General features: G+C 31.6%; 1 protein-coding gene and 1 non-coding gene across 2 annotated transcripts; one reads left to right on the top strand and one right to left on the bottom strand.

The window, feature by feature from the left end:
- Nucleotides 1–534: 534 nt before the first annotated feature.
- On the top strand, nucleotides 535–641 carry LOC145096475 (small nucleolar RNA R71). Its single transcript, XR_013703882.1, has one exon. It is a non-coding gene; the product is annotated as a small nucleolar RNA R71 (small nucleolar RNA).
- A 9,337-nt stretch (nucleotides 642–9,978) lies between these two features.
- Nucleotides 9,979–12,627, bottom strand: MAPR4 (membrane-associated progesterone binding protein 4). Its single transcript, XM_079030171.1, has 8 exons — nucleotides 12,266–12,627; nucleotides 11,740–11,816; nucleotides 11,406–11,477; nucleotides 11,187–11,224; nucleotides 10,964–11,007; nucleotides 10,786–10,832; nucleotides 10,505–10,679; nucleotides 9,979–10,411 (listed from the first exon to the last, which is right to left on the bottom strand). Exons 1-8 carry the CDS (start codon nucleotides 12,371–12,373, stop codon nucleotides 10,244–10,246), a joined length of 729 nt encoding a protein of 242 aa, XP_078886297.1. The 5' UTR covers nucleotides 12,374–12,627; the 3' UTR covers nucleotides 9,979–10,243.
- Nucleotides 12,628–20,948: the final 8,321 nt, after the last annotated feature.

The following is a 20,948-nucleotide window of genomic DNA, read 5'->3' as shown; positions in this document are numbered from 1 at the left end:
AACAATTCTTCTAAATCGGCTTTCTTTTCCATCACCGGTTCTTCCTTTTGATAAAATCCCCTCTCTTTCTGCTTGTATTTCTCCTCCTTAGCCTTCTTGTATTCTTCGTATGGGAGTCATTCCTTCTTCGGTTTCCGCCAATTCTCGTCGTATCGATCGCCACTTGAATAGAATACTTGAGCCTTCTTGTTTCCATTCTCATCCAAATCACAATCCTTTGTGAGATGGGGCCCTCTATAATTTTCACATCCAACCTGAATAGCATGGATTGTTTGATCCATTTTTGTCATTCTTCTATCTAGACTATCGAGCTTAGCTATCACCGCCGCCATGCTATCATTTGCCGAGTTCACTACCCCCCGACTTACTTCATTTCTTGGATTGTGGTATTCTCTAGAGTGCTTAGAGAATTCTTCAATTAACTCCTTGATTACCGGGGGCGCCTTCTTCGTGAGCGGGCCTTGAGAATCGAGCAATTGCCTTGTGGTGACATTGACTCCATCATAGAAAATGGAGACCTCTTGTTGGCTATTAAGGTCATGGTGTGGACAATTTCTAAGCAAGATCTTGTACCTTTCCCAAGCTTCATAAAGAGATTCTCCGGGTTGTTGCTCGAAGTTGGCAATGACTTTCTTTAGCTTGGCTATTTTGGAGGGTGGGCAAAAGTGGTCTATGAACTCTTCTTTCATCTTGGCCCATGTGGTGACCGATCCGGGAGGAAGTGACTTTAGCCAATCCTTTGTAGCACCTTTGAACGTGAGTGGGAGCATGCGAAGAAGCTGGGTCTCGCGTGGAACATTCGGTACATTGAAGTAGTCAGCCACATCATTCACTTCGTCCAAGTGCTTGTAGGCGTCTTCGTGATCCTTCCCATAAAAAGAAATCTCCTTGAGTAGAGCGAGAATATGGCCTTTTAGTTCGAAAGTAGCGGTTGCGGGAATTGCGGGTTGCACAAGTCCCGAGCCAGTGTCATCGCGCATCCTCTTCTTCCATTCCCCATGGGGACTTCATCGATATTAGCCATAGTGATAGCTAAATCGTCTTCAAACTCGGATTCGTGCTCGTATGTGGGTTCTTCTTCTTCCTCGGTCTCGTACTCGGTGTCTTCTTGAATTGGGTCTCCGATTGTCAAAGAGGCACTAGATGCTCCTGTTTTGCTGCTTCTCTTCTTGCTGAAAACGGATTTGAGGTTTTTGAGTGGTGAGTTCTTTGAAGAAGCGGTTTCTCCAACGGTTTTGTCTTTGCTCCTCCTTAGTGCGGATTTCGGGTCTTCAAGAGGAGGGACCAGAGGTGTATCGGATCCTCGGGTCATGAAACAACTGTAAACAAAACAGAAAACACGTAAAAAGAACAAAAATAAAATAAAAAATTAAAGCTGTAAACAGCGATGTACTCGCCGAGTCGGCACGAGTGCACTCGGTGAGTTCAAGGCAAAAACAGAAAAAAAAAATTCTAGTTACTTTAAAAATGGATTTTTTTTATTAAAACTTATACTACTTACTGAATTACCTTTTAATTAACTTTGTGTAAGATAAACCCCACACAAAGGATCGATTAAATTAGAATTTAATGTTAATTTTAGAACCATTCCCCGGCAACGGCGCCAAAAACTTGATGTGTGCAAACTCACTTAGTTTTAAACCTACTTTCAATTATAAAATAACACACAAAGGCAATGAATCTATCAATTGTGGTATAGTTAAATAAGTAGGGTATCGAACACAGGGAACGACAAATTAAAACTAAAAACTAATTCTATCTAAATTAATTAATAAGTAGGGGGTTTTCTCTAGTTTTACAAGACTAGAAAACTTACTAACTGTTACTTAATCTAAAACTTAGAAAAACAAAGAATTAACTAGATTCAATAATGGGAAGGAACTTCTGTTTAGTTCAACTCAATTGATCCTATGGTTGATTTCAAGGTAATAGTGCAATGGATTAATTCTTTTGTTGGTTACCGATTCAAGTGATTAGATTCGCGTTCACTACGCTAATCCTTAGCAAATAAACTAACTTAAACAGTGGCCAGTTGTCTAATTTAATTAAATTCACTAGATTAATTATTCGGGTTAATTTAGACTTGCAATAGTTAACTAATTTAATCTTTTAATTAACTTCTTGTTGATGGTCATCACACAAGCTTGCACATGAATTTACTCAATTTTCTTATTAACTCTAGTTTCATGTTCATTAATCCTAGACATATGACAAAGTGGTCACATAGCATATGAGGTTGATAATCAATAGATGTTCATGCTAATCAATTATCTTCCTATTAACAGAAAATTAATTATTATTCACACACAAGGTTCTTTAGCAAGCTAAAATAACAAAAATCACCAACTTAGAATTAATCATACCAATAATCAAACCATAGTATCAATTTTGTATCCCCAAACAGAAGTCTAAAGGTTTTAGCTCATAATTGAAGTAAATAATAGCAAACAAACAGAGTCTAATTGTTTAACCATAATGACAAAACAAAGGATTAAGTAGAATGATGAAATTTGCCTCAATTCTTCCTTCGGAATTGAATTCTAGCTTATAACCTCGTCTTCTAGGGTTTTTCTGACTTCTTAATCGCAGCTAAACTCTCCAAAATCGTTCCAGAATTCCCCCTCATCGTTCTGAGGAGTTATCTTTATATATACGAATCGACTCGTCGAGTCAGGTGCCGACTCGTCGAGTCCATCTCTCAGTCCCCGTATTGTGATAAGTCTATGGGTTTCCGAGTCTTTATCTTCTCGAATCTTCGCTTGGACTCGCCGAGTAGTCGACCCTACTCGCCGAGTAGGTGTTATTTTTAGTGTTTTTCTTCTTTGTTCCATTCTCGAGCTCTCAACCGCTTCTCCTGCTTCCTTCTGCTTCCGAGCTTCACTTTTGGACTGAAAACGTAATTCAAACACTTTTAAGTACCTTTTGTCCATGAAATGCAATAATTTAGCTAATAAATGAATAAAAATCTATACTTAATATGAACTAAATATGCACATATCAATGGGTCCCTAAACTAGGATATGACCCGCTCTTTTAGTCACTGTCAACCTCTAATACCTTGTTCAGTGATATTTTAGACCAAAAAAATTCACATTATGCCCCCTATAAAGCCAAAAAAATAACTTCGGGGATCAATTCGTACATAAAAAACTCTCATTTTCTTCTAAAGCCGATTCACACTCAATTTGTACCCTCCCAAGAAATCGATCGCGGCTCTTTTTTCCGTCTTCACCCTCGATCATCACACACACTCACCGAAGATCACAACCATCTTCCCCTTCTAATCGATTCTCAATCACAACCCCTTTCCACTATTTTCTTTGATTCGATTTCAGCTCTTTAAGGAATTGACCCCCTCATTCCTTATTCTCTGTTCAAAATCGCAAAAGCTACCTCTCCTTCTCCCTTCGAGTTGCGTGTTTGATGGATACGATGTTGAGAAGGATGTGTGGATTTGGAGAAGTTCACAGAGAAAACGGGAGTTAATCTCTTTTTTTCTTCAATTTGCAGGTGATTACTTATAGTGGCTGACTGGTGGTTTTTGTGGGTTATGGGTGCTCCAATGGTGGCTTATTTCACGAGACAAAGGGGAGGAATAAGGGTGTTTGGATTGGGTTGTTATGATATTGATTCGAGGGTGATTAAAGGAGAGTTTTTTTTTTGTACGAATTGATCCTTGAAATTATTTTTTTAGCTTTATAGGGGCACAATGTGAGTTTTTTTTTGGTCTAAAAGGTCACTGAATCGGCTATTACAGGTTGACAAGGACTAAAAGAGCAGGTCATATCCTAGTTTAGGGACCCATAAAGCCCAACAAAAACTTTAGGGACTCAACGGGTAAACCCTAGAAAGTTCGTAGGGCATTTGTGTGATTTTCCTATAAAAAAACAATAAGAGTTATACAATTATAAAGATTGGCTACCCTTACATATTGTCATTAGAAAAGTTTGCCTTGAAAAAGGAAAAACCTTTAATTACCAGTTATAATAGTCAATTTTGAACATTTTATATATAAGTTTACTGATTTTCAATATAAAATAAACAAAATATATACATTTACAAAACTTGGTTATTCTTAATCATACATAAAGTTTTTAATGGATCCAAATATCCATTTAATAAAACCAAATTGAGTCATGGACGATGTAGTCCACATAAAAGTTAAAAGTTTTGGATTGTTACGTATCAGATCAAGTTTTGTTTGACCAAGTCGTCTTGGCCTTTGACCGGATTGGGTATGTTAGAAAATAAGGAGACAGAATGACAGCAAATAAGACTTGGATAGATTCAAATTGTGTTTATCAGACACTTTTCGAAATCTGTAATTCATCCATTTTACCTAGGGTACACGAACTCAGTAGCAGGATAATCCAAGAATGAACCAATCTGAATTACATGCCTAATTCAGATTGAGAAACACAAAATACCTGTTAATTGTGTTCTTAAGAGATAAAATGAATCACTATATAATTTTCGTGTATGAAAATTCCACCCCGTTTTCTGGAAACAGAAAACATTCTTATACTAGAAGGAAATATGGTTAACGACGGTTGCATGGAGAATTGGCACCAAAATGGTTAGTTAATGGACATAACTAATGCCTACATCATCAATATGTCATCAACATAGTTTTGGCGGGAAACTCCAAGAAAGAGCTTTGTGGAGATACTTGGATCACCTCACATATTCATAGCTTATGATAAAATTCACCCTCAATTTGAACAAATCTATAGTTTATTAAGTTTTGTAGTAAAGCAATTGAGGGATATAGATTCAGAAATGTTACATGATTGCATATTTGATATTGTAGATATGTGAATTGTATACTCTTTGAGTGTGCTATAGAGCAAGCATGAATACCGAAAAAGACAAGTGTAGTATAGAGCATTCGTCATTTTGACCTTAGTAGTGTAACTTTACTTGCTTTGATGAGTAGTATAGAGCATTCGTCATTTTGACCTTAGTAGTGTAACTTTACTTGCTTTGATGAATATGTTTATCTTTCTTTTATAAGCAATTTGTTAAAACTTGTGATTGATATACATGTATGTGTGGAGATGTACATAAACAAACATGTGTTGACCATTTACCAATGAATCCAAAGGTTTTAACTAGTGTATGCATTATTATTACAAAAAACATACTCAGAATATGTATTATCATTACAAAAATGAAAAATGTATACTTTTTTATTTTTACTTTTACAATACTAAGAGATAAAAATAAATAAACACATAAATAGAGGATGCATGTGCGTACTCTAAACCGGTCCTAAATCTAACCCCGAATGTGAGTTGTGAAACATTATAACATATTCTTTAACGGATCGAATACTCTTAAATAAGATACATTGTGGAGAATAATGTTTTTATTAAATCAACTAACGGGCTAACATGTATCTATCCAGATGAATCATGATTAGAATCATTAACAAAGTGATCAACGAGCTAATACAACTTGATAATCATGGCTTAACTTGGTTGTTTATTTCGACTAATTTTAATAAGATGAGATGATATATAATTTACAGCACAAATTTTTCCATACAAATAAATCACATGCCTAACTTATGTATCTTATATTGGTACGACACAATCTTATAAAAAAACTGTGTATGATGGAGTCTCTTCTCTTTCTTTCCATAAGTACTTTTTGGAGAGACAATATTGTACTACACATATATCTTATAATATCCACTTGTAAACTGCAAGTCTTTAAAGTATTGTGAATAAATAATTTAAATGGAAATTGGTATGCCTTATATAAAAAATTGTGATTGACAAAAATTAACCAAACCCCTTTGTTGTATTACTTACCGAATCTATAATCATTATCCTTCAACTAGGTGGTCCAAATTTATTGATACTATTGTCTCGATTTGCAAACTCTTTATAATATCTTGTATCACTCACTCATCTAGAGAATAATAATAACATGTATAATAGTACATCGATGTACCCACCCAAAATGATATGTATATCGTAACACACATATCGATTTAGCAAAATAAGGTATAAGTGGCTTCCACCGAAAAAAGTCTTATGTCTCTAGAAAATGTTATATGGCTCAATGGATTCTATTATTTTCAAATAGACATGTAGATGTAACGTGAAGTTGGTCTTTTTATTTTGCTATCTTTAGTGATATCATATAGAGGACTAGAATTAGGGGGTGGGAAAAATCCAAAATTCAAAACAAAACAGGAGAAACAAAATTCTAATTTATTTTGAAGTTATGACAAATAAAAATATCTAAACAAACTTGCTCATGGAAGTGGAACTTGTTGATATTTTATGTTTTAAAGTGTTGTATAATTGTCTATAAACTAATCAGTCAACATGTTCTCTTTTGAATTATAAGTAGTTGTTGGAACTTTGTTTATAGCATAAAAACATTATCCCGCATAGGAGATAGAAAGAACCTTGACTAACTTTATAATCTTTTATCTTTATATATTCTTAAATAGATAAAGTAAGATGAAAAGACATTGGGCTAGCATTATGGTATTGGGTTATTAAATTAGTATTGGATTATGCTTGTCATTAAATATAATTAGTGGTCAAAATATTGGACTTGGGTCTCTTGGTCTCCAATTGACTAATTAATTAACTTTTATACATGAATTCTGAAATTGATTTTTTAATTAATAAAATCTATTAATTGTTGATTAACTAATTGGCAGTTAAATTCGGTTTTGAACAGGTTTAGTGGTTAGCAGTTTTAACTACTATTTAACAGCATATAAATAGATGATCAATTGACAAATGGAGGGTTGATCACAATATACACCAAAAACGTCACTTTCTTTCTATCTTGCTTTCCTGGAAATCAAGGAAGCATGAAGAATTTTGACAGAATCAAGATCCATTTTGATTAGATTGGTATATCCTCTAGAGAGATCCCAATAAGGATAATTTATGTCTTAGGACATTGCAATTCGCATGCCCCAATATTCTTATTTTCGAGTTTTGTGAATCTGTTGTAAACATAAACATGCAAGTATGTTTTCTGAATTGAGAATCTTGTATATAAATTCGATTTATATTTCATATAATTGAATTTTGTTTGTGTTATTTGTGTTTTTTTCATTGATTGTATATTTCTATCATAATATTAGTATGGCGGAGAACAAGTAAAAAAGTCAAGCTGCAATCTTATAGAGTTATTAATGTCTTTAAGGATTGAATCAGTAAGTCTGTAAACTAGATTGTTTTTTCGTTTTTATAGTTTTTATAGTTATTAGATTGTATGGTTTTACTATAAGATTGTATGGATCTATCCGCTTTCTGGAATACTTTTTTTCAAATGTTTTAGTAGTTTCTGCAAGTTCAAACCAACTTTATTTACGTAATACATGAATAACATAATACTAAATTGAGAAATTAAATGTTAATATTTGTAAAATTGAGTTTATTAAACAGAAAACCTTCAGTAACTTGTTCGACATCAAAAACTAGGGTTTTAGTTCAAAATACCTTTTGAATCAATTCAGATTTCATGTATATTGATAAAAAAAACAGTAAAAAAACTCAATATAGTTTTTTTGTTTGATTTTTATCAAACAAAAAACCTTCGGTAACTTGAACGACATAAAAAACTAGAGTTTTCATTAAAAAAAAACTTCCGAATAATGCAGAGTTCGTATTTATTGAGCACAATAACAGTAGAAAAACTCGATAATCATGAAAATCGAGTGACATTGATCAAAAAAACTTCCGATATGAGTTTTGATACCTTTAGATGAAGATTTTGACGGCGAATTCGGCATTTTCGACAACATTTTAAGCGTTTTCGTGATCAATTCAAGGAATGTCGATGAAATGTTTGCATTTTCGTTGAAAATCCGATGAAAAACGAGAGATAAATGAGGGTTTTCGGTTGACAGAGAAAGATGGTTTTAAATTTCGCTAATCGAGGATATGTGATGTGTGCACACGATCTAGCAGTTGGTTTCAATAGTTACGATACTACCCCCGTCGTTTTTTAAATGTTGTATGTTTGCATCCAATGTTTAAATTAATTACAAAAATGTCACCTTGTAAATTTAAAGGGGATTTTTGTTCTTAATTGTTCTCGCAATAAAATTGTTCTCGATTGAATGCTCCCTATATATATATATATATATATATATATATATATATATATATATATATTGCAGGATCGAGACTGAGGAGCTCCAGATTTAGTCATAACACACACACTTAGAGATTCTCTCTCGTTCTCTCTCGTCTTAAACCAGGGTTTCTTCGTCTAGGGTTTCTTCATTTATGGTTTCTTCGTCTAGGGTTTCTTCGTTTAGGGTTTCTTCATACACTTTGTTGTTCTTGATTTATTTTCATTTGTATAAGAGAGTAGACTTAGGTTGTTTTGTAGTGAGGAACTAAGTTGTAAAGATTCGTGTATAACGAACTGGTTTCTATGAATAAAGAGGTTGTTCAAGTTAGGAATATCGTGTGTTTATGAGTTTTTTTACATGTTATTAGAGCATCGGTTTCTTGGATTGTTGTTTATGGTTGAATGACGTTGCTTCACAGTTCTCATAATCGCAAAGGTTTCTAGGGTTTCTGGTTGACTAATTTAGATGTATTTTATTTGCGTGTATTTCTTTTAACCTTGTAGATCCAACACTAATTTAGATGTACACCAGTTGTGTAGACCTAAGGTTTCTAACATGTTGTATTTTTGTTATTAAGTTTTCCTTTATTGTGAGTTCTTTGTTGTTTCTGTATATGGATTCATATGAGAGGATATGTTGATTTGGTCTTTGATCGGTTAATCTTTGTAGAAGTTTTGATTAACTCTTTTAGAGAGCAGAGTTCATCACCAAAATAACTCTAGCAGTGAACGGAACTAGGAGATACGGTCTCTCCAAAGTGTCTATATGTCTCTGTGAGATTTTAATTGTTCATTTCTACTCTCTTTTCTAGTTATAGTTGTGGGAAATCTTGGTTGTCTTGAGTATATGAGCAATTGTTTGGTTATTGTTGTTGTTTTTTTCTTGACTCTATGTTGATTTGTCCTAGGCCAACATACCGTGGTGACCATTTGGACTATATATAGTAGTTGTATGTGTTTTCTGGTTGATATTTTATGTTCTTACTTGTTCTTATCTAATTGTCTGTCATGATGGTCCTATGGATACTCCTTGGTGGTAGTGGTAAAGATAATTCGTTGATTTTGATGATCCCTTGTATATCATTCGTCGGATAATACAATTACTTCAATCATTACCATGAAACTAACTGGAAATGAAAAGTTGTGTTTATGGTGTAGTTCCATGATTAGAGGTCTTAGGGCTCCTAATAAACTAGGAATTATTGATGGTATTCTTAAAAAGGAAACAATGAAACCGTTGAACAATCAAAAGTTTTAAAATGGGAATATGCTAATGCAATAGTGTGTTCTTGGATTCTTAGGTCTATTTCTGATGATATAAAAAAAGAAAAAAAAAAGATATATGAGGTTTGATTATTAGTAATAGACTAAAGGTTTGATTATTAATAATGTTATGCTTCTTTTGATTAAAAAATCTCATTTATAGCAAGTTATTTCCTATAATCTTTATATGCAAAATGTTATTTCTCATATATATAAACCATTTATAACAAAGTTATTTTCTATAAAGTAATAGTTGGTTGTGATGCATGCTTTTTATGTAAAGGTCGTTGTGTTCAAGTCCCATCAATTAGATATATAGAATGTTTGAGTTTATTAAGAAACCCGATCTTAAATCTTGACGAGAGTTGCTTCAAATTTTAATTTCAATGAGCTTACTTTTTGTTGCTGTCCAAAACCTTAAATATGTTAAGACCAACCCTGAATAATATCGTGTGAGTGTGTAAACATGTTGATCTCTGTTACCCTTTGGTAATTGAAGAATAACAGTAGACACATGGTAAAGAAGATAAACATTGGTCCTAATGGTGTGATGTGAGGGTAACCATTGAAAACCCACACAAGTGAAGAAATGAAAACAAATGAAATGAAGAGATCTTTTTATACTTGAGATTTCTCCAAGGACAATACAATTAATGAAATATTCTACAAAACTCCTATTATAGATATTTATATGGAATTCTTTTGAGAAGTCTTAGAACATTGTAAAAGGTTCTTGGTTCTTATAGAGGGCTCCGAAATTTTGGGTCAAACTTTACGCTTTAAGCTTTCTAAGAAAAAACTTTACCTACAACGAAAATAAACATCTAATACAATAGATAAATAACACAACCTTGTTTCATGGCACTCATAGCCTACAAACTTTAGATAAATAACCACATCCTTGGTAAACTTCTAACCCCGGTTGATCTAAATCTGTTTCATTAAAGCATGCACAACGTTTGCTCATTTTACCCGTCAATGCTATTTCTAATGGTCGCTGAACTAGCCTCGGGTATCCATGATCACACCACACCTGCCATACAAAACATAAAAACATAATCAACATCATTTTCTTATTTTTTTTCAAATATCATTTATCCAGACAGACAACAGACAACAGACATACCTCGGAACCCTCATCCTGGCTCCACTTGGAATTGCAGCCAGGAACTTTTTCTTCTTCCTTCTTTTGCTTCTCCATTAGTTGTGCGCCTCTTGCTGCCTTTGCTTCCACTCCTTTTAGATATTTTGTGGGGTTTCCTTCACTATCATAATAGCGACCTACTAACTTCCCCACAAATCTGATACAACCAATCAAAGTTATTCAAGGAACTAAAAAAAAAAAAAAAAAAAGATAATATTTTCTTGCTACAAAATTATTTTATACGGAAACTAACATAGACTTACATGTATGTCCTGGAGTAAAAGTCTCTCCATTCAACTACACTCTTCACCTATATAATGAAGATAGAATGTTAAACTTTATACTAGCATCCAAATATGAATATTATTTTAGGGCAAGAATTAATTAAGAGTTATAATGACAAAAATCTAGGTATTTTTTAAAGAAGCAAACATTAATTACCTCAGTGCTAGATAGACCAACTAAAGTGTCAGTTAGCCCGTCTCCTGTTATATATTAAATGACAAAAATCAAAGTCAATATATGTAAGTTGACCATGATAATTTCTTAAGGAACTTTTGATTTGAATTATACCAAAGTAATTTTTTTTTCTAAAAATGCACGAATTGTAAATGAATTTATTTATTAAAAAAAAAAAGTGTTTGATAAGGATTGACAAATGGACCTGTGAAGTTTCCGGAAACAAATGCCCTGGAAGCATCTCTGGAATCAAAAAGATATAAGGAACGACCATTAGTATCTACACAAGTATACTATAAAAAAAAATCTTATTAGACTATAGTTCTGATTCATGAAACTATGAAACATTTTAAAAAAAAGTTAGAGATTTGAAAGACCATTTTTATACATTCATTTGAAAATTATAGAGGGAAAAAGACAATACCTTCCAGCAAAGTGACTGTAGCCACCTCCTTTCCCATAATGAGATTTTCCTTTTGTTACATCAAACACCGACCTGATGTTCCACACATAAAAGAAAAAAAAATGAAAAATAACAAATTAAAACCCGTGCTTTCACAATACAAAATGATATAAGACAAACTTAGCACTAGTTGCATGCAATTATCAATGTTTTAGCTTACATTTAAACAATTCAAATCAGTTATATAGTTTTCACCATATAAACTTAATTTTTCTTTCAGATGAAGGTGTCTAACATCATGAACTTAAAAACAAATCATCAGTTAAACAGAAAGAAAGAGTGAAAAAGAAAGTACCCAAGAATTCCAAGAAAGATGGGTAGGCCAATATCAGTTCCATTGTATATAGCAAGATCTTCTACTGTAAACAATCTCTGCATTTAAAAAATAATAATAATAATAATAAATCAATACCATGGTAAGTGATACATAAAAATTAAGTAATTGATAAAGATTATTCAACTACTTCATCACCAAAAAAGTTCATCATAAAAATTCTGATCCAGTTTAATGTTGCTCAAGAAAACTGAATACACAGAAAAAAAAAATAATAAGGGTAACCATGGAGACGTTTTATAACCACAATGTATCATATTCTTATGAATAAAATCTCAATACCACCAATAATCTGAATCAATAAATAACAATGGTGAAATAGATAATCTTAACTTCGAATTTTGTAAGAAAAACATACGAGTGATACTAAAAGTTAATTCAAATTTCTCAAGAAATACGCAAGGGTATCTTGATATACACAGCATCTGGAAAGTGGGAAGCGGAATCTGGACGAGGAAAGAGAATAAAAAGGGGATAATATACATACTGGGGGTGATGGCGATGCAGGAGGACTATTGGTGAGTGGATAAAAAGCGAAGAGGAGAGATATCAGAGCGATGGTAATGGCGATTCCGACGAAAGATGAAACCCCCATTCTGAAGGGGTTTTGAGTCTTCCCCTTTTCAATTGGAGAACAACTTTAGCTCCGGAACCCCAATTTCCTCCAAAAACTCTCTGCTTTTGATCGGATCTAATTGCAACAAGATCGATTTTTTGGTTCCTTGGAGTACAATTTTGCGATTTGAGCAGCCCAAAAGCGTTGAACAGATTGATAAAGATTTGATGAAAACCATGAATCGCTTCCGAACACCATGGAAGTAGTTGATGTATATGACTATGGTTATAACACTTCAAACAAAGTCAATCTTTTATTAGGAAAAAAAAAAATCTTTTATATCCGTTTTTTTAAACAGCTAATTTTTTAAATAAAATAAATTCTATATATTTTTTGAAGAATAATATAACTGAATCTAAAGACTGATATTTTTTAAACAAATATCTGGTTGAGTTGATTTTGATGTAGATTAACGAAATTGTAAATTATTGAGATGTATATATAAATTATTTATATTAAAATTACAAATAGTATATATTGTTAAAATAAAAATGGGTCCGAAAGATGAGGAAATTCTAAGTTTTTGGACCAAAATTTCATACATGTCCTCTTAAATTTCAAAATATTATATTTATTCAACTTAATTTTTCAATATCATATTTATTCTTCATAAACCTTCAAAAGATTATATTTATCCAAATTCTTTTTTATAATGTTTTTAATATTATATAATCATTTTTTATACCTTAGAATTATTATAATAATTAAATTTTTTAACCATATTATCCTTACATCTATGATAATGGAATGTGAACTTCTAAATTGTTGGAATGTCGCCCTTTTGACAAACAAAAAGATTCATCTTCAACCCTCTTTATGGAATGTATATTTTGATTGTTTAGATTTTATTGTTGTTGATTATTATCATGTTGTAGATGGATGATATTTTAGATATTACCATTGATATTTTGATGTTTAAAAAATACATATACGATATTTTGATATTTAAGAAAAGCATATATGATATTTTGATGTTTAAAAAGGACATATATGATATTTTGAAATTTTATTAATGGTAAATATGATATTTAGAAATTTTATGAAGGGTAAATATGATATTTAGAAATTAAGTTGGGTAAATATGATATTTTGATATTTAAGAAGGGCATATATTAAATTCTCTTAAACTATTATATAAAATATATTTTTTTGGACTAAACTGTACAAATGGTTCATGTGGTTAGCTAAAAATTGTCACTTTGGTCCAAAAAGATTTGGATTAACACCAGAGGTCCGAACTTTTCATTTTGTTGCGAGTTTGGTCCAATTTGCTTTGAACTTTTTTTATAATGACTATTTTGTCCTTATCTTTTTATTTTCCAATTTTTTTATTTAGTTAAACACTTTTATAATTATGAGAAAAATAAAAAATAAAATCTCTCTCTCTTTCTCTCTCTCTCTCTCTCTCTCTCTCTCTCTCTCTCTCTCTCTCTCTTCTGTATAGTTCATATCTTTTGCCTGGTTTTTCAAATAGAGAAAAATATTACCACCACGACCATTGGTCGGAGATATGAACGCCACCAACACCACCGAACGGTACCACCGATCTTTTACAGTGAGATTGTTCCAAAATATCAGTATAGCTTCCTTATCACTAGGATTGCAAATTAGGGTAATATCCTTCTCATATTCAGTAATAGGGGTACCTGATTCCATATTAGAACAATCCTCCAGCTTAATAATGTTATGAGAAGGGTCAGGAAGCTTAGTTATAACATCATCAACAACTAAAGGGATAGGAATCGATGAACTAGAACCATATTTATCGAATTCGCACTAACTTTCAAACTCAAAAATCGATTTTCTGGGAATTTCACTTATGTATCAAACTTTTTGACAAGTAATGCAATCGATTTAGGTTGCAAAGGGTCAAAATGATGATTAGAGGCGTCAACATGAAACAATTTTGAGCCATCAATCGATTTTGCACTTATTACCCCTTCCGATGTAAAAACATCGAGATTCAGATATGTAGGATACCTAGGGGTGTCAATTTATGACACGACACGACAAAAATACACGAAACGAAACGAAATCGGGACGAAATCAAACTTCGGATTCGTGTTCTTGTCGTGTTCGTGTCAAGATTAAAAAACACGATGTCGTGTTCGTGTTCATAAATTGACACGAAATTGACACGATTAAGCATTTGTTTTTCGTGTTTATCGTTTTTGTCGTGTTATATATTTTTAAGTATGAATGAAATACACTAATATTTATGTAATATTATCTTTGTCGTGTCGTTTCGTGTTGTCGTGTTTTAATTTGTTCGTTTTCGTGTTAATGAAAAAAATACGACATCGTGTCGTGTCGTGTTCGTGTTATACAAAACCTCGTCGTGTCGTGTAGTGTCAGACAAAAACACGACACGACTTCCCGATTTGACAGCCCTAAGGATACCCTCCGTGAAAACTAACAACAACTAGATTCGTGGAAAGAGGAGAAAAGGGCAGTCAAGACGAGAAGACGAAGGAACTAAAACACCCACCTGAAAGTCAACTACAACTCACCTGAAATCTTCAATGCCAGATTCCCCCTCTTGTATTTCCAACATATTAGGTTTGATTCATTAATTTCCCATCATCAAGAATCTTGGAGAACACGCAAAAGGACTTCATTTATGGGTTTAAGGATGGTTCATCCGAGAGTCAAGATCTTCCTCCTTAAGTCCTCTGATTTTGTTTTTCATCAGAGAATACAAATCAATTTTGATCTTTGTTTTGAGGTATGAGAATGGAGGGGTAGCAAAAGGGAGAGGCTAGCTTTTTTCCAGTATGTATGTGTGTGTTTTTTTAGGAAGATGGTGGGTGTTTGTTTGGGGAAGAAGATTGGGATGGTGGAGATATTTTGGCCCGTAAGAGAGAGAGAGAGAGGGAGAGAGAGAGAGAGAGAGAGAGATTTTCTTTTTTATTTTTCTCATAATTATAAAAGTGTTTAAATAAATAAATAAAAAATAGAAAAGAAAAAGATAGGGGCAAAATAGTCATTATAAAAAAATTCAAAGCAAATTGGACCAGACTCGCAACAAAATGAAAAGTTTGGACCTCTGGTGCTAGCCAAAATCTTTTTGGACCAAAGTGACAATTTTCAACTAACCACATGGACCATTTGTGCAGTTTAGTCTTTTTTTTTTTTGCTAAATGTAGGGATAAAGAATAAAAAGCTGTGGGCTTAAAAAGGTTATAGGACCAAAACTGTTATAAAATGTAATTTTTTTTTATCAAAACTAGAAAAGAAAAGTGATGGGGCAAAACTAAAAATAATGAAAGTTTTAGGGCTTAAATTAAAAACCATGAAAGTTTTTTAATATGAAAATTTCCTATAACAATGGAGCTACAACTAAAAATTTTAAAGTATTAGGATAAATAATTAAAAACAATAAAAGTTTTTATGCTAAAGTAAAAAGCAATAAAAGTTACTATTCATAATGTCGCATTAAATGGCAACAATTATATATATTTAATTAGTTTATAACCCGTGGGAACACGGGTTATAAAATTAATTAAACTTTCATAATAAAAAATTATAATTATTAATCAATAATTTTAAATAAATTACTAATTAAGAGATATATCAAAATTTTTAAAGATATTATAACTTTAAATTTAACATATAATTAGAAAATGTAAATTTGAATTTTGAAATGAGTTGCCTAATATATCTACATGTCACATTTCATAATATTAATGAGAAGTTGTATTTAAGTGACACTTGGCAAAAAGAGATTAAAACTATTCATTTATTAGAATAGGGATTATTTATAATTTGATAGATAAAATAGAACAAACTCGTTAATGGAGATGATATAAGACAAAGTGGGTCAACAACCATAGACCAATCTTGGTTTCGGTTGAACCGAGTATTTACTTTTTTTTATTTCTAAATTATGTTCTTTTTTTGTATCAAAATTTAGGTTGTTTTGTTTCCTGAGAAAAAATAATATTACAATTCTTACCCTTTTGCATATGTTGTTTTCCTCTATTATCGTATCCTTATTTTAATAAATGAATAGTTTTAATCTCTTTTTGTCAATTATCACTCTAATACAACTTCTCATTAATATTATGACATATGTCATGTAGATATATTAGATAACTCATTTCAAAATTCAAATTTACATTTTCGAATTATATGTTAAATTTGAAGTTATAATAACTTTAAAATTTTGATATATCTCTTAATTAATAATTTATTTAAAATGGCTTATTTAAAATAATTGATTAATAATTACAAATTTTTATTATAAAAGTTTAATAAATTTTATAACCGTTGTTCTCACAGGTTATAAACTAGTATCTAATCATAGTGTTGTCGTAATTATTACCTTCTCTTTTGTGTTTCATTCAAACTCAAGCCTTTTGAATTTCCTAATGTTCTTACCATAAAAAAAGATTTAAACCCACTTTGTTGTTTGTAGTTGGGTCCCTAATACATGAGCATCAAATATGCAAGGTTTCCAAGTGAAAGAACTATTTGTAATCATTTAAAAAGTCGGGTAATCAAATATGCAAGGTTTCTAAGTGAAAGGCTTATTTGTAATCACTTAGGTGTTGTTTAGTTTTTGAAACAAAACCTCTTCATACCTCTTATTGTTGTGCGGCGTAGTACACGCGCAGCACTTTTCATCTCAAACTATTTGTTTTTCAAAAGTCTTCGGATTAAAAAATATCTACGCGTGCTCTTCTTGGTGCAACATTTGTTTTGCATCTTCCTACCTCTTCCAACATCTTCTTCTTATTTTCTTGCTAAAATATTGATTATATATACTGAAATCTTATTTCACATTTTTTTTCGTTTCTTTTTTATTCTTGTTGGAAAAAAAATATATTGAATAAAAATAATTTGTTGCTAAAATATTTTTATTTTTTGTTAAAATATCATTATTCTTTTGCTAAAATATCATAAATTCTTGTTGAAATGTCATACATTATTAAATTTACGATATTAAAAAACTATTTTAGGATTATAAAATCAGTTTATTTTAATTTTTTAATATCTGCAGCAGCATGCAAAGTTAAAAAAAACAAACACGCTTCTTATTACAGTCTGCAGCCGTTTAGTCCATCTCTTCTGCTATAGAGGGTTGCAGAGGTGGTTTGCATACATTATGAATTTTTGCTTCAAAAAAACAAACAACACCTTAGAGAATTTTTGCTTCAAAAAAACAAACAACACCTTAGAAAGTCATAGTAATCTTTCTATCAAAGTCCTCATCCTTCACATTGAACTCTAAATACTCTTGATAAAGAACTTCTAAATATGATTCTTTTGTGAAGAACATTATACGTACCTTGATACCTATAAGGCCACAATTAATAATCATCTTTCACTTTTTAAATGTCACATCAGTTTTTCCTCACTCTCCATTCACTCATCAAAAGACATGAAATGATCACCTTTCCGCTATCTTTAATTTTTCCATTTTAAAAAAAAGTATATATTTTATACAAATATTACACTCGTTTTATAGGTAATTAAAAACCATGAACTTTAATATAGTTTTATAATATTTCTGTGTGTGTGTATATATAATTTAATGAATATTAAAATAACTGAAAATAAAAATAAAAAAGGCTGACCAATCACACGAGAAGAGAAAGTAAGGGTTAATCTCCCCTCAGCCTTTCCCCGCACCCCCTTTCCTGCAGCCTCGATATGGTGTTTCGGGGTGCAGTTCCCTTTCCCACTCCATACCCATCGGTCTAATAAGGTTTGTCTTAATAAAGATCATTCCATGAAACAAAAGGATATAGTGGATTTGATTTATGTAGGATACAAGAACTTTCTTTTTTCCTCCAAATCTATGATGAATCACAACTACCAAAACCGTATTGATTTCATTCAAAATGGCGATAGTGCCTAGTTTGATGGAAATAAAGTCCCTAATATCACTACTACAAAATGGCAAATAAGACCCGCCATATAAAACCATCCAATTTCTGGAAAAAAAATAGGTCTTCTTATGTAAAAACCAGGTGTTTTAAATGTCAGACTTATATGACTCGGCGTGAAAGAAATAACCAGGATTTATGTCATACTTAAATAACCCGGTTTCCGTGTAACAAACAGGACTTTTAAATATATGATTATATGACCCGGTTCCTAGAATACAACTGCGTTCCAGGCTTGCAAGACACAAATTATAAAAGGGTTATAGGACCCGTTTTTAAACAACCGAGTTTTTTGACATACAAGTTACACAAAGAGTAAGGTTATCTCTAGGAGTGTACTTGAGCCAATCTACCGTATATAATATCAAACCTAAACACAAATCATATGGAGTAATAAATTGAAGCTCAAATAAATTCAAACTTTCAAGATTGGATCGAGTGTGCATTAATAAAGAAGAATATATTATTTATTTCATTTGAAGTAAAATACAACTAAATTTTAAAATTCATTTAAATGGAATCAGGAACTTCATAAGGCTTGAGTTTAAAATCCTTTAAAGTTTAAGTAGCAATGAACCAACAAATAGTCAATTAGATTTAAGGGACAATATAATAAGTCTTTGAGCTTCAAACTAGAGATATATGACATTTATGTCATTCAATCCAAACACAGTATATGAGTATAACCTACACTGTCACCATACCAACTTATGTTAAACACATTTATTTATTTTTAGACCATGATCATTCCACAGGTTCAGATGCGACTTCAAACTTATATTTTATTTGTCTAAGAACTCCAACGAGCTTAATGTTTATGGTATCAACTGCACTTGCAGCTGCAAGTAGCAAGATAGAATTTCAATAATCAAGTTAGAAATTCATAACAATGCAGAAATTCAGGATTTCAAAAGTTCCTACAACACAATTCATAAATTTAATTTTTTATCATTTTATAATCCCCACGCCGAATTAAAAATCTACAAATTTAAATGTAGTTGAATCAGTTATGACTATTTTCCACAAAATCCAGTTGAAATTTGAAATGGGATCATAGAACACATAGTTGCAAACACATATAGACCAACAATGGTAGCAATAAGTGCCCTTTTGTAAGGGAAACCAAAAATCTAAGAATCATTAAAAAAAATTAGAACCAAGTTACTTTCATCAGCAATATAAATTATTCAAATTTTTTACTGCTGAATTTTATTTACATATAATCAAAATGAAAACCATGAAATACTTTATATGCGCCAACCAGTATCATCTTGCTCTTTCAATATTAGGGCCACAAAACCTTTTAGACAGAGATGAGGAATTGATAGTGTTTACCCTGCTTCGATTTATCCCTTTCTTGGTATCAGACTAGTTAAAGATTGAACTGATCTGATTGTGGGGTGATGGGAGCAAACCCAAGGAGTTATGTATGTATATATATATTTGGAGGGAATGCAAAGTTCATTTCGGAAATGAAAACCATTCGAGGGAATGATAAATTGGTTTTGGAGGGAAATAAAATAATATAGTTTCTATATAAAAAGTAATATTTAATTATTTATTTTATATATTGAATACAGTATTTTAATTTTAAAATTATTTCTCAAATGTGAGATCGGTGATACTAATTATTTTGTAACTTTATTTAAGTTATTAAATTTTGATATATTTATATTTTAACTATTAAATATATTGTTCCTTTGATGTATGATATGATTTATTTATTTTTGTTGAAATTGACTAAATTATAAAGAATAGGGTAGATTTAAAAAAGATTTTTGAGATTTATTTCAGTTTGCAATTCTAGTCTAAGTTTATTCCCACCATCTATATGGTTTCAAAATATATCATTTTTTGTCATTGCCTTGGTTAAAAGCTCTATTAGACAACTCTCACTTTCCCTACACACATGATCAAACCTATTTTTATGACATATCCTCAATTTTTGGACTTAAGGCATAAAATTAGATACTCGTCTGTCTTTCCCACTGACACTATCTTTTTTTTTCTCAAATAGCTAAAAGGTTTTATAAAAAGACAATTAGCAAACAGCTAACAAGAAATTATCAAAGAATTACATAGGAATAGGAAAAAGAGAATTTAAAATCCATGAAACTCTACGGATGCTAATACGACTATTCAAGTTCACAAACCATGTATAGGAATGATCCACCAATCTATCAAACAACGAATTCTTTCTAACAAACCGGTCACCGAACAAAATTCATTTTCGAAAATTCCACATCAGCCACCACATAACCGTGATGATAGCATCCAAGGTTGCCTGCTTCATGTTGGAACGAGGGATTAAGTCAATCCAGTGAAAGACGTCTTCAATCTTTAAAAACAAAGGAATGGTAATGTCACACCATCTCCCTATTAATCTCCATAAGTCGATCACCACTTGTCAAGAAAGGAAAAGGTACATATTGTCTTTAATTTTCGAGTTACAAACAACAAAAGGAATATTCAATCCTTTTTAATCAAGATTTATCCGATTAAGGCATCTTTTCAATCAGATTCATTGGTTATGTATATTAAGTTTCATAAAAATGTATTTATTCAATCTGGTAGCTACACTCCCTTCAGGAAGACATATCATCGATTTGCCTATGCACTTAAGATATTGTTGTTGGATTAGTGTCTAAGTCCATAACTATTTT

The sequence above is a fragment of the Lactuca serriola genome, chromosome 3 (genome assembly GCF_051521515.1).
Source record: "Lactuca serriola cultivar US96UC23 chromosome 3, Lser_US96UC23_V15, whole genome shotgun sequence".
Classification (NCBI taxonomy): Eukaryota; Viridiplantae; Streptophyta; class Magnoliopsida; order Asterales; family Asteraceae; genus Lactuca; species Lactuca serriola.
The sequence above is the reverse complement of the archived record's forward strand: the minus strand, read 5'-3'. Positions and strand labels throughout refer to the sequence as shown.

Bases quoted from the DNA above. Each gene is read 5' to 3' on its own strand.
- MAPR4 (XM_079030171.1), bottom strand. From the start codon at position 12,373: ATGGGGGTTTCATCTTTCGTCGGAATCGCCATTACCATCGCTCTGATA. The intron at 11,225-11,405 runs GTATTGTCTTTT...TTTTGATTCCAG, and splicing joins TACAGTCACTTTGCTGGAAG to AGATGCTTCCAGGGCATTTG. The intron at 10,680-10,785 runs GTAAGTCTATGT...TGGTTGTATCAG, and splicing joins TTTTACTCCAGGACATACAT to ATTTGTGGGGAAGTTAGTAG.